The sequence below is a fragment of the Rhamphochromis longiceps genome, linkage group LG13 (genome assembly GCF_057381845.1).
Source record: "Rhamphochromis longiceps isolate RC_006_pf linkage group LG13, R_longiceps_female_GT1.1, whole genome shotgun sequence".
NCBI lineage: Eukaryota > Metazoa > Chordata > Actinopteri > Cichliformes > Cichlidae > Rhamphochromis > Rhamphochromis longiceps.
In genome coordinates, this window is record NC_140569.1 from 22,940,199 (window position 1) to 22,952,216 (window position 12,018).

At 39.8% G+C, this 12,018-nt stretch overlaps 3 protein-coding genes across 4 annotated transcripts; all 3 read right to left on the reverse strand.

The window, feature by feature from the left end:
- Positions 1–381: 381 nt before the first annotated feature.
- On the reverse strand, positions 382–4,123 carry LOC146655853 (glycine N-acyltransferase-like protein 3). The gene is made up of 5 exons (XM_085428524.1): positions 3,917–4,123; positions 3,735–3,842; positions 3,518–3,638; positions 3,140–3,272; positions 382–1,917 (listed from the first exon to the last, which is right to left on the reverse strand). Exons 1-5 carry the CDS (start codon positions 3,989–3,991, stop codon positions 1,512–1,514), a joined length of 843 nt encoding a protein of 280 aa, XP_085284650.1. The 5' UTR covers positions 3,992–4,123; the 3' UTR covers positions 382–1,511.
- A 1,145-nt stretch (positions 4,124–5,268) lies between these two features.
- Positions 5,269–9,503, reverse strand: LOC146655854 (cystatin-like). 2 transcript variants are annotated; one of them, XM_085428528.1, is made up of 7 exons: positions 9,268–9,503; positions 9,086–9,193; positions 8,869–8,989; positions 8,509–8,620; positions 6,638–6,849; positions 5,919–6,029; positions 5,269–5,465 (listed from the first exon to the last, which is right to left on the reverse strand). In XM_085428528.1, the coding sequence occupies exons 4-7, from the start codon at positions 8,513–8,515 to the stop codon at positions 5,385–5,387; spliced, it is 411 nt and encodes a 136-aa protein (XP_085284654.1). In that variant the 5' UTR covers positions 8,516–8,620; positions 8,869–8,989; positions 9,086–9,193; positions 9,268–9,503; the 3' UTR covers positions 5,269–5,384. The 2 variants fall into 2 exon arrangements, with proteins under 2 accessions (XP_085284654.1, XP_085284655.1); XM_085428529.1 differs by lacking the exons at positions 8,869–8,989; positions 9,086–9,193.
- Positions 9,504–10,272: 769 nt separating this feature from the next.
- Positions 10,273–11,978, reverse strand: LOC146655855 (cystatin-like). The gene is made up of 3 exons (XM_085428530.1): positions 11,711–11,978; positions 11,000–11,110; positions 10,273–10,697 (listed from the first exon to the last, which is right to left on the reverse strand). The coding sequence occupies exons 1-3, from the start codon at positions 11,906–11,908 to the stop codon at positions 10,617–10,619; spliced, it is 390 nt and encodes a 129-aa protein (XP_085284656.1). The 5' UTR covers positions 11,909–11,978; the 3' UTR covers positions 10,273–10,616.
- Positions 11,979–12,018: the final 40 nt, after the last annotated feature.

Sequence of the window (12,018 nt, forward strand, 5' to 3'; positions counted from 1 at the left end):
AGAGTGTGTGAAACTCTGGAAATCGCGGAAGTGATGTGAAGGGGACGTAAACGCTAACTGGACTTTTCCTCCAGGCTGAGGTTGCAGAGATTCGCACTTTCTAGACGTAAAATTGAAGAGAACGTACGATAATCATTGTCACCACCTCCACCAACGCTCTACGTTGCTCATAATTTTTATATTTGTTAAGTTTTAAATACAGACACAGTTTGTTTTGTGTTAAGCAGTAATAAATGACATCAAGATTTCAATTAAATGTCTTTCACTTTGGAGAACCATGGATAGTATTAATTGCACTGGTGTTTAGAATTAACGCTCGTGGGAAAGACATCCAACAATAGACCACTTCTTTATTGCACAGCAGAAGAAAAGGAGAAGTTGTGAAGGATACACTTTTGCTAATCATTGTTATACAAGCCAGCAAACATCAAGAGCGACTTTCATTGTTCTTTTTGTTAAATCTTATGGCTCCTGTGTTGTTTGATTGTAAGCCTCATTGCCTGGGGAATCATTTTATTGGGTCACCTTACTGAATTTGGTGACCCTGCTTTGGCTTATAAAGCTGCCAAATAAAATAAATTTCTTCCACCTCATTTCTCCGCTTATAACATAATTAACCCCGCTCAGCTGTCCTCACCAGCAGATCACATAACTGTCTCATATTTACTCAGATGGGAACATTAACTGGTTCCTCAAGCCTTGGTCAACAGACAGGAGAGAACCTTCCAGTCTTGCCTACCTCATGGTTACACAGACAAGTTAGCTTTATTTGCTCCCCTCAGTTTTTAATGAAGTACTAAACTGTCCCCATTTTTAGAAGCATATTAGCTTCAGTTTGAAATGTTTGTACTTAATTATACTGTTAGTTGTTTTTTATGATTCACAGCTGATTTAGCTAGATAAATGCAAAGGGTTGTGTCAGGAACCCAGGAAGAAAGTCTTTATGCAGATCGGGATAATTCCACAACAGAGTGGCCAAAACTCTGATTGAGGTTAATGATCCGGTGTGGTGACCCCCTTAAAGAAAGCACCTTAATGAACAATACAAAGCTACTGAGTACAAATCAGTGCAGCTCTGTTTTATTTAAACTTCTCCTTTAAATGCTTTAATGTTATCAAAAGTTTACATCATTGTCTCTGTTGTGCAGGTAATGTGATTGATTTGATTGTTTCTAGGCAAAAAGTTATCAAAAGTGGGGATTGAGCCTATTTAGATAAGATTACTTTTGGAGTTGATCCAGGAAGTTGTGGAAAGGTTCTTTACTATTCTGAAATAGGGGAAAAGTGGACATTTCACACCATATTTTGACAAATATATCAAAATGAAATTCAGAGAAGTTGGCTTGAACCAAAAGCAAGCCCCAAGGAAACAGTGTCTTCTCCAAGAAACAGACCAGAAGTGATCACACTTTTATAAATAAGAGGGTTGCATTCATTTGAGTACTATTTTTATAAATGAAGAAGGCGCAACGTGATACAAATGTTGGACGTACATATAAAAGATGTTGACTCTAATCTGAAAAATTGAACTCCAACCATGCAGCCCTGTAAGAAGGATCCTCAATGAAGCCCATGTTTTTAAAGAGCTTGTAGGACAGCACATTGTCCTCTTCTATGTAGCAGAACACCGGGTAACCCTCAGCATGGAGTTTCTTGGCCAAAGTGCTGATCACGATTTTGGCGTATCCTTTCCCTCTGTGCTCTGGCAGCGTATACAACATTCCCAGAGCACAGTAATTATACACAAGTATCCAGGACACGGGCTGACCCTGGCTGTCTGTGATGCAGCATGATGGGAAGTTACTGATTAGGTTTTCAATGGTCCTGTAACCCTTCTCGTCTCCTCCGAACTTCCACGTTTTATTCACCAAGTCAACGTGGGAAAGGTTTAGAGACGAAATCCTCGACTCAAGCTCACTGTAGAACGAAAAACCAAAGTTGTTGAGAAGCAATATAATTTACATTGCTCTGAAGCATATTTACAGTCATAGTGAAAAAATGTACAGTCTCCTTAAAGTCTAATATTTTATATATAACTACATAATAAACATCATTTGGTCTTGATTAGAGCTTAAAATAAGGTAAATACAACCACAGATCAACAAAACATAAGATAATACACTGTGTCGTTGTTTATTGAACAAATACCGAGCCAAAATGCAGAAGCAGTATGTGAAAAACTAACTATACTATTACTATTGAACCTGATCTCGCTGCAAAACATGTAATAAACATGCCGGTCCACCGTGTCCATTTGTCGCTTTGCCTCTCCAAGCCATGAAATGTACATGCATGTAGAAGTTACAGTAAGTTGCAGTAATCTGCAGTAAGTGTTTAAAAAGAGAGTACTAACACATTTACATCATGTAAATACATACTAGCCGACTACCTTAATAGTTTCTGACGATTAATGACCCTGCAATGTACTTAATACATTTCAAATTTTGGAAGGGCTAAGTGTGAAATGACCACAGTGGACTGGCGTGTTTTTGCCTTCATACTGGGTTTTACTATTTCCACTGAATGAGGAAGGTAAGCAGCAGTCAGATGTTGATAATCAAAGTATCAGAAGAAAGTGTGTAAACCTCTATAAAAGCAGAAGCTTGAGCAGTTTGCTGGTAAGGTGCCAAGTAGGAATAATATTAAAGAGGCAATTATTAAAACCCATTAGTCTGGGAAGCCAAAGGACTGGGGCACCTTGCAGTCTTTGAGTAGACCACTGTATATTCCTCTGTATATTAAAGCATTGTAGTGTTACATGTGGCGACATCTGGCTGACAGCTAAAGACTGGCCTAAAATGGGTCATCCAACATGATAATGATCCCAAGCACAGCAATAAATCTACCACAGAATGACTGAAAAGAACAGATGGAACAAAGTCCAGACCTCAACCTGACTGAAATGCTGTGGCAGAACCTTATTACACAGCTTCTGTTTTATGGCTTAGTTTCTGTTAGGTCATGACAGTGTAATATGTTGTGTGACCTAATTTTAAGACTTGCTAAAGACAGCCATTAAAAAAAATGCCGATATGTATAACCTTACAACTGACACAGGATGGTCTTTTTTAACGTGTTTTTAAAATCATAACTTATACACAGATATAACTTAAAGTGCATCTTAATTATCAAATTATACCTGTCAACCACTGGCATGTGGAGATGGTTGGCGTCTGGCAAATACAGAAGATGCACCAAAGTATAGACTTTGTGGTTCACTCTTCTGTCAGAAGACACTTGTTTAAGCATTGGTGCATGGGAAACATCAAGCCCTGTCGAATGGAAAGTATTCACATGAATTTCTTTCTCTTCTTTTTCCTCGCAAGAGGTTATCCAAGCAGTTTTGTATTTAATTCAGGAAAAATGTCCACATAAATATTAAACTTTTTATTAGAATATTGTACAAAGTGTGTGCTCTGTCTATAAAACTGTGTAAATAGTAACAGCTGTCAAATGTAGTGACGTAAAAGCCACCATATTTATTTCGTGCTTATTTTCTGCAGTGATCTGAGCTCACCTCCTATCATGAAATAAGTGCTCCAATCAACTGCATTCTCGTCTGTCAGCATTTTCCTCAAACTCTGTTCATCCGTGCTGTAGTATGCCATCTTTTTCATGAAAATCGAGGCACGCTTGTTCTGTGAAATTAACAAAAGCTGTCACAATCACGTGACAAGCGAAAGATTTCCGTCTTGAAAAGCTATCCACAGTTTTCTGACGGGATTTAAACACACCTCGGGGTCCGGTCTGCAGATGATAACTTTAAAATCAGGCCACGTATCGACCACAACTTCTAGTGTAGTCGGTTTGTTCCTGTTGATTCCGTACAGGAAACCGTACACCTGAAAGCACGAAACACTTTTAAGCGCTGCTGAGGCTGTAAAGCACAAAGACACGCGGTTTATGTCGCAGATACCTTATAACTCTTCGGTAAGTGTTTGAGCAGAACTCCTTCAGCGACCTGCAGCTCGTCTCTGTTCAGGACCTTCATGTTTGGATACCGGAGTTTTCTTACTAATGTACTTTAAACAACCTGCTGTTTTAAAACATCCCAATCCACCAAAATGGAGAAACCTTTATAAATTATTAACAGTTTAGGCAAAGTCCGTAGGGTTACGATATGCCCGCATTGCTCCGGTTTGAACTTGTGAAATAAACGTAGCAGGCCACTTCCTGTCATAAAAAATAACTTTAACTTTAACTCTAACGTTAATTCACCGCCAGAAGTTTTTTTAAAAAAAATGTTTGTTTTATCTGTTAGCGTGTTTATGGAGTGTTCAGGAAAAATATGAAATCTAAAATATATTTTTCCAGCTCAACAACTTAAAAGTGGGACAAAGACTGTGCTTGCGTGGGACAATGTGACGTAGATGAGTGCTGACAGGTGGTGTGAATTTTGTGTTTGGAGTTTAGCACTCGAAATACAAATGCACATCTCAGCTCTCCCTCTGTAGTTGAATAAGCCTAAAGTGAGTTTTCTTTTCTTCACTGAGTTCAACCACTTACAAGCAGTCTTTATTTGTTGTAGTTCCATCATATTCTGCACAGCTTATCTTATTGGTCACTTTTAATGGTTTAATTTTGACCTGCACTTGACCTGTGATCTGAACCCTCAGATTAAAGAGACTTTCAACAGGCTTCTGGATTGACTTTAACTGAGATTAATCAAAATGTAAGATAGTGTCTCAGAATGCAGGGCAGGTGGGAAAAGGGTTAAACATGCAGTGTAGTCCTACATAAAGTGGGAACCCTGGTCACCCAAAGTCCAATATGTTTTATAGTGTTAGACAAAAACTCCCCTCTTTTCCAAAGTGATTAAAAGTGTAACTGCTCTATCCACCAACTCCTTATAGATGTTGAAAATAATGTGAATGGCATTTTCTGTTGTCAGTCATGTCTGTCCCAGATTTGTTCACATTCTCCTTCCTCTTAGTCAGTGGGTAGGTATCCAGAGAACTCATCACCATCAACAACAACAAAGAAGCTCTATTGAGCTAAAACGTCATCCTTGTGTGCATTTACCACATGGACACGTTAAAGTTTGTGTGCAAGTTTGACTTTATTTCAAAACTGAATTATCTGGGGGAAAAAAGCAGCTCATGATCAGTTTGACTACACAACAGTTTGTTATTTGCTTGGTTTACTGATGAGGCAAAGTTGCTTCTTTAAAAATCGGGGAGACCTAGTTTGTAACACTGGATAGTGGATTTTGGAAATTTAAAACAAGTTTGATTAGTTAAGCAGTGCAGTAGTAAAGGCAGCAAATACTAATATTAATATATTTATTCCACCTACAGGAAAGTGCATTGCAGTCTAAGAGAAGATTATTCTGACACAAAGGTAAGATTTCCCAAGCGTTCTCGTTCTAGCGTCCCACGTAGATCTCAGTGTTGGCATTCATTCTTCAGTAACTCAATGGAATTAAGCCATGGGCGGCTCCACACTTCGAATGTGCACTGGTAGGGCTGAAAGGAAAAACAGACAATACATTTAACATTAGGATCTTTCAGGTGGTGTTATTTACACATATAAATGCTTTAGGTTTTTTTTTTATCCAATAGCATAATGTCTATTAAGAACATGAGTATTTAACGATCAGATTAATATGCATTACACACTCAAAGGGATTCACAGCAACATCGCGACAAGAGGGCAGCAGAAAAGTTCTATAAAACTATGTCAAGTATGCAGAAAAACTGTGATTTATTATTATGAAATAAAAAACAAAACATAGAAACATCAGAAATCAATTTGTTTCAGACGATCACTTTTCAACAGGACACCGGCCTTCAGCTGTAAAAAGATCTGCGTTGAGCAAATCACTTCCACTGTGAATGCAGCTTTAGTTACAAGGCTGCTGCATGATGTTTAAGAACAGATCAAATATCTTGCTTCTTTTGAGAAGATGCCATCAGTACCTGAAACTTTGCCTGATCTGTGTGGATTGCACACACTTGATCGACGCCATACTTTCTGCAAGGGGTCTTTACCATCTTCACAGTTATGACGTACTTCATGCCAGCGACCACCTGTAATGGGAAAGAAAATTGAATACAAGACTTACAGCAAATGAACCCCTCCTCCTTCTCCTCTTTAAACACCCCTACTGTCCCCTGTGAGCCAAGAAGCTCACCAATGACTAGAGAAAACACAAACATCAACACATTGCTACGGTAGCCTTGCCTCAGGTTTCAAGAGGAGAGCCAAATAAACTTTTAAAAAAACATGACTCATCAGCATATTAACCAATCTTTAGCAAAGATGTGCTTTTGTCGGGTTCCTTTTTTTTTTAAACCCACACTGCTCTTTTGTTCGGGTGGGCCAATGGCTGCCTCAACACAAGCATAAAAAACATTTCCGACCTACTGTTAAAGCTAGGATGAGAGGATGAGAGGATATTAACGTGACAAATTACGAAGCCAGCCATATTTGGGGGAGTACCAACGCCATTAAGAAGGCATATAGCAAGTAAATTGTATGTAACGGCCTCTAGGACTTTAGTTTAGTAGTTAAAAGTGAAACCTTTGAAGGGCGCTTCGCAGGCCTTTTCTTAAGGGCTCACATCACTACGATGGTTTACTGGATTGCTTTCCCCTAAAGAACAATTCAGTTATTCACGAATCTGACCGTTACTCACCTGTGACTGAACCTTGATCACTTCTACCACTTGCCTGATGTACAAGTCGTTGCTGTCTCTGTTGTGTTGGATGACGGCGAAGTGGAGAGCGTTTTGCACGTCTTCATTGTTGATATCAGCGTCTGTCAAGCCCCCGACCGGGGTCCCATACCCAACGGCCAAAGCGGCCGCAAGGACAGTCAAAGCGACCTTCCACATCTTGTTTCTGTTGCCTAACAAACACACAGGAGACGAAGTGAAACACTCCTCACCGTGCCCTCCCAGTTATATCAACATGAACATCACTGTGCCGGAGGAGTGGCACATCTGGCAGAGATCTTGCAGCCAATCGGCAATCCCCACAGCAGAGAAATGTGACTACTATGGAATGTTAGGGTTGAAAATGATTAAATAAAGCTGTTTTTATTATTTTTATATACACAACGCAATGTGCTCATAAACGAATTGGCGCTCTGGGTTTTGAGGGTTAAAACGACTTGTCCAGTTGTATGTCTGGGCTGAAATATTGAGAATGAACATAGAGCGCTTGAGGGTTTTTGCTACATGCTTACACGTCACACTAGATAATGTTTAGAAGGATATTCTCTCGCCAAAGGGAGTTTGAACAGAATGTCCTGAACTGGATATATAGAATCAGTAGTAGGATAATAATAAAATAATCAAGGCTAGGCAGGGAGGTGTTTTCGTGTCTGTCTCTGCCATTCCTCGAAAAAAGAGCAAACAACGGGATTGGGATGACCGGATGTAAACAGAAGAAGAAGACAGACATAATAATTATTTGTTATTGTTGGGTTACAAAAACTGTACGACCCGATCAGGGTTATCCTTCGTGTGAAGACAGATGGCTGTGTTCACATCGAGGTCCTTGTAATTCCAACTCCAGAAAAATCAGGTGGCGAGAAGACAACTGTCCCCAAACCTCAGTAATATAAAAACAAAACTAGATCTCATTGATTTACTGTAAAAGGACTTAAGAAGTGAAAGTTATCAGGAATTATTCCAGTGTGTAAAAGAGGGTAAATTGTTTGGGAGGATTTGAGTTTGTTTGTTTTTTTGTCCAGTTCATACTCCAGACCAGTTGATGGCAGTAATGCCCCATCTGTTGTTTGCCAACCGCCAATAACATTTAGAAGGAGAATAATAGGAAAAGTCCAGCAGCAGAGATCACGTATGATCCAGGCTGTTGCTGTGAACTCGTTCAGGCTCTTTGCGTCTGCACAAACAGCACTCAACTGCCCACGGTTAGCTGCGGAAATCAAACAACTTATTTGATTTGATTTCTGCACATGCAACTTTTGAAGCGCTGGGCAGCGTTAACAAAAAAAAATGGGGAAAAAAAGCATTCTTGACCTCTGTCCCATTGTCCAAGTCCATAGTCACCTGTGGACGCCCACTCTTGGAACAGCATGATGCAAAAACTGCAGATTTTGGAGTAGGGACGCACTTAACTCTACACTTTAGACGAGTCGGAATTGAACCCTAACCCTCACTAGGCACAAGACACTTTAACATCCCACTCGCACGATGTACACTTTCAGATTTTCAATTGAAAATTTCCAGATTGTTATAAAATTCACTTACTTACTGTACATAATGTCCTCTTTTTGTATATAATTTACTTACTGTATATAATGTTCTATTTTTTGCACAGTCGAGGAGCGTTTCAGGACACATTTCACTGCTTGTTGTACTCGTATAACTAGGCATGTGACAAATAAAGAATCTTGACTCTTAAATTTGGGTCCTTTCCTGCTTGCCGCACACAGACGTTTCATGACAGACACAGGGTGTACTATCTTTTTGGGTTTATTTTTAAATCATGACTTATACACAGATATAACTTAAAGCGAATCTTAATGATCAGATTATACCTGTCATACGTTGACATGTGGAGATGGTTGGTGTCTGGCAAATACAGATGCACCGAAGTATAGACTTTGTGGTTCACTCTTCTGCCAGAAGACCCTTGGAAAACATCAAACCCTGTCAAATGGAAAGTATTCACATTAATTTCTTTCTCTCCTTTTTATTAGGTTTATTTAGGTTATCCAAGCAGTTTGTATTTAATGCAGGAAACATGTCCATATGATTATTAAACTTTTTATTAGAATATTGTACAAAGTGTGTGCTCTGTCTATAAAACTGTGTAAATAGTAACAGCTGTCAAATGTAGTGACGTAAAAGCCACCATATTTATTTCGTGCTTATTTTCTGCAGTGATCTGAGCTCACCTCCTATCATGAAATAAGTGCTCCAATCAACTGCATTCTCGTCTGTCAGCATTTTCCTCAAACTCTGTTCATCCGTGCTGTAGTATGCCATCTTTTTCATGAAAATCGAGGCACGCTTGTTCTGTGAAATTAACAAAAGCTGTCACAATCACGTGACAAGCGAAAGATTTCCGTCTTGAAAAGCTATCCACAGTTTTCTGACGGGATTTAAACACACCTCGGGGTCCGGTCTGCAGATGATAACTTTAAAATCAGGCCACGTATCGACCACAACTTCTAGTGTAGTCGGTTTGTTCCTGTTGATTCCGTACAGGAAACCGTACACCTGAAAGCACGAAACACTTTTAAGCGCTGCTGAGGCTGTAAAGCACAAAGACACGCGGTTTATGTCGCAGATACCTTATAACTCTTCGGTAAGTGTTTGAGCAGAACTCCTTCAGCGACCTGCAGCTCGTCTCTGTTCAGGACCTTCATGTTTGGATACCGGAGTTTTCTTACTAATGTACTTTAAACAACCTGCTGTTTTAAAACATCCCAATCCACCAAAATGGAGAAACCTTTATAAATTATTAACAGTTTAGGCAAAGTCCGTAGGGTTACGATATGCCCGCATTGCTCCGGTTGTGAACTTGTGAAATAAACGTAGCAGGCCACTTCCTGTCATAAAAAATAACGTCGTTAATTCACCGCCAGAAGTTTTTTCAAAAAAAATAAATAAAAATGCGTGTTTGTTTTCTATTGCGTAGGAAAAGATATAATGAAATCTGCTAGCGTGTTCATGGAGTGTTCAGGAAAAATAAATATAAAATATAGAAATATTTTTTCCACTTCTTGTATCGCAACAACTTTAAAAAGTGGGACAAAGACTGTGCTTATCTGGGACACGTAGATGACTGCTGGGAAGTGGTGTGTTTGGAGTTGAGTGCGTGAAGGACAAATGCACATCTCCCTCTTCCTCTGTAGTTGAATTAGCCTACACTGACTTCCATCTCTTACCAGCAGTCTTTATTTGCTGTAGTTCCATCATATTCTGCACTAATCTGCATAGTTTGTCTTTTATTGGTCACTTTTAATTTTGAGTACAGGGCGCCAAACCTGCACTTGACCCATGATCTGACATCAAGCTTCTGCGTTGACTTCAACTGCTCTATCCACCAACGTTTAGGTAGACTGAGAGCAGTGGGAGAGTGGTTAAACAAAGCTCCTTATAGATGTTAAAATGAAAAATAATGTGAATGGCATTTTCTGTTGTCAGTCATGTCTGTCCCAGATTTGTTCACATTCTCCTTCCTCTTAGTCAGTGGGTAGGTATCCAGAGAACTCATCACCATCAACAACAACAAAGAAGCTCTATTGAGCTAAAACGTCATCCTTGTGTGCATTTACCACATGGACACGTTAAAGTTTGTGTGCAAGTTTGACTTTATTTCAAAACTGAATTATCTGGAAAAAAAAAGCAGCTCATGATCAGTTTGACTACACAACAGTTTGTTATTTGCTTGGTTTACTGATGAGGCAAAGTTGCTTCTTTAAAAATCGGGGAGACCTAGTTTGTAACACTGGTTAGTTAATTTTGGAAATTTAAAACAAGTTTGATTAGTTAAGCAGTGCAGTAGTAAAGGCAGCAAATACTAATATTAATATATTTATTCCACCTACAGGAAAGTGCATTGCAGTCTAAGAGAAGATTATTCTGACACAAAGGTAAGATTTCCCAAGCGTTCTCGTTCTAGCGTCCCACGTAGATCTCAGTGTTGGCATTCATTCTTCAGTAACTCAATGGAATTAAGCCATGGGCGGCTCCACACTTCGAATGTGCACTGGTAGGGCTGAAAGGAAAAACAGACAATACATTTAACATTAGGATCTTTCAGGTGGTGTTGTCAAATCATGTCAAGTACGCAAAAAATTGTTTTTTTGATTTATTATGAAATAAACAAAACATAGAAACATCAGAAATCAATTTGTTTCACATGATCACTTTTCAACAGGACACCTGTCGTCAGCTGCAAAGAGATGTGCATCGAGCAAATCACTTCCAGTGTGAATGCAGCTTTAATTACAAGGCTGCTGCATGATGTTTAAGAACAGATCAAATATCTTGCTTCTTTTGAGAAGATGCCATCAGTACCTTAGCCTTTGCCTGATCTGTGTGGATTGCACACACTTCCTCTACACCATCCTTTCTGCAGGGGGTCTTTGCCATCTTCACAGTTATGACGTACTTGATGCCAGCGACCACCTGTAATGGGAAAGAAATTGAATACAAGATTTACAGCAAATTAACTCCTCCTCTTCCTCTTTAAACCACCCGTGAGCAAAGAAGCTCACCAATGACTAGAAAAAACACAAACATCAACACGCTGCTACGCTAGCCTTGTCTCAGAGTTCAAGAGGAGAGCCAAATAAACTTAAAAAAATTAATAAATACATGACTCGTCAGCATATTAACCAATCTTTAGCAAAGATGTGCTTTTGTCGGGTTCCTTTTTTTCCTAAACCCACACTGCTCTTTTGTGCAGGCGGGTCAATGGCTGCCTCCACACAGGTACACAGAACATTGCAGACCTACTGCTCAAGCTAGGTTGAGAGGATTAGGGAAGATTAAAGAGGCCAGCCATGTTTTGGGGAGTACCAACGCCATTAAGAAGGCATATAGCAAATAAATTGTATGTAACGACCATCGGACGGCCACTAGGACTTTAGTTTAGTGGTTAAAAGTGAAACCTTTAAAGGGCGCTTCGCAGGCCTTTTCTTAAGGGCTCACATCACTACGATGGTTTACTGGATGGCTTTCCCCTAAAGAACAATTCAGTTATTCACGAATCTGACCGTTACTCACCTGTGACTGAACCTTGATCACTTCTGCCACTTGACTGAGGTACAAATCGTTGCTGCCTCGGTTGTGTTGGACGACGGCGAAGTGGAGAGCGTTTTGCACATTTTCATCGTTGATATCGGCGTCTGTCAAGCCCCCGACCATGGCCCCATACCCAACGGCCAAAGCGGCCGCAAGAACAGTCAAAGCGACTTTCCACATTTTCTATCTTTTGCCTAACAAACACAGGAAACGAAGTGAAACACTCCCCACCGTGCCCTCCCAGTTATATAAACATCGACGTCACCGCGCGCGAGGAGTGGCATATCTCG

Coding starts and splice junctions, on each gene's coding strand:
- LOC146655853 (XM_085428524.1), bottom strand. CDS start 3,991: ATGAAGGTCCTGAACAGAGACGAGCTGCAGGTCGCTGAAGGAGTTCTG. Junction 3,639..3,734: donor TCTGCAGACCGGACCCCGAG/GTGTGTTTAAAT, acceptor TTAATTTCACAG/AACAAGCGTGCCTCGATTTT. Junction 1,918..3,139: donor CACATGCCAGTGGTTGACAG/GTATAATTTGAT, acceptor TTCGTTCTACAG/TGAGCTTGAGTCGAGGATTT.
- LOC146655855 (XM_085428530.1), bottom strand. CDS start 11,908: ATGTGGAAAGTCGCTTTGACTGTTCTTGCGGCCGCTTTGGCCGTTGGG. Junction 11,111..11,710: donor TGATCAAGGTTCAGTCACAG/GTGAGTAACGGT, acceptor TTCCCATTACAG/GTGGTCGCTGGCATCAAGTA. Junction 10,698..10,999: donor CAGATCAGGCAAAGGCTAAG/GTACTGATGGCA, acceptor TTTTCCTTTCAG/CCCTACCAGTGCACATTCGA.
- LOC146655854 (XM_085428529.1), bottom strand. Junction 6,030..6,637: donor TGATCAAGGTTCAGTCACAG/GTGAGTAACGGT, acceptor TTCCCATTACAG/GTGGTCGCTGGCATGAAGTA. Junction 5,466..5,918: donor CAGATCAGGCAAAGTTTCAG/GTACTGATGGCA, acceptor TTTTCCTTTCAG/CCCTACCAGTGCACATTCGA.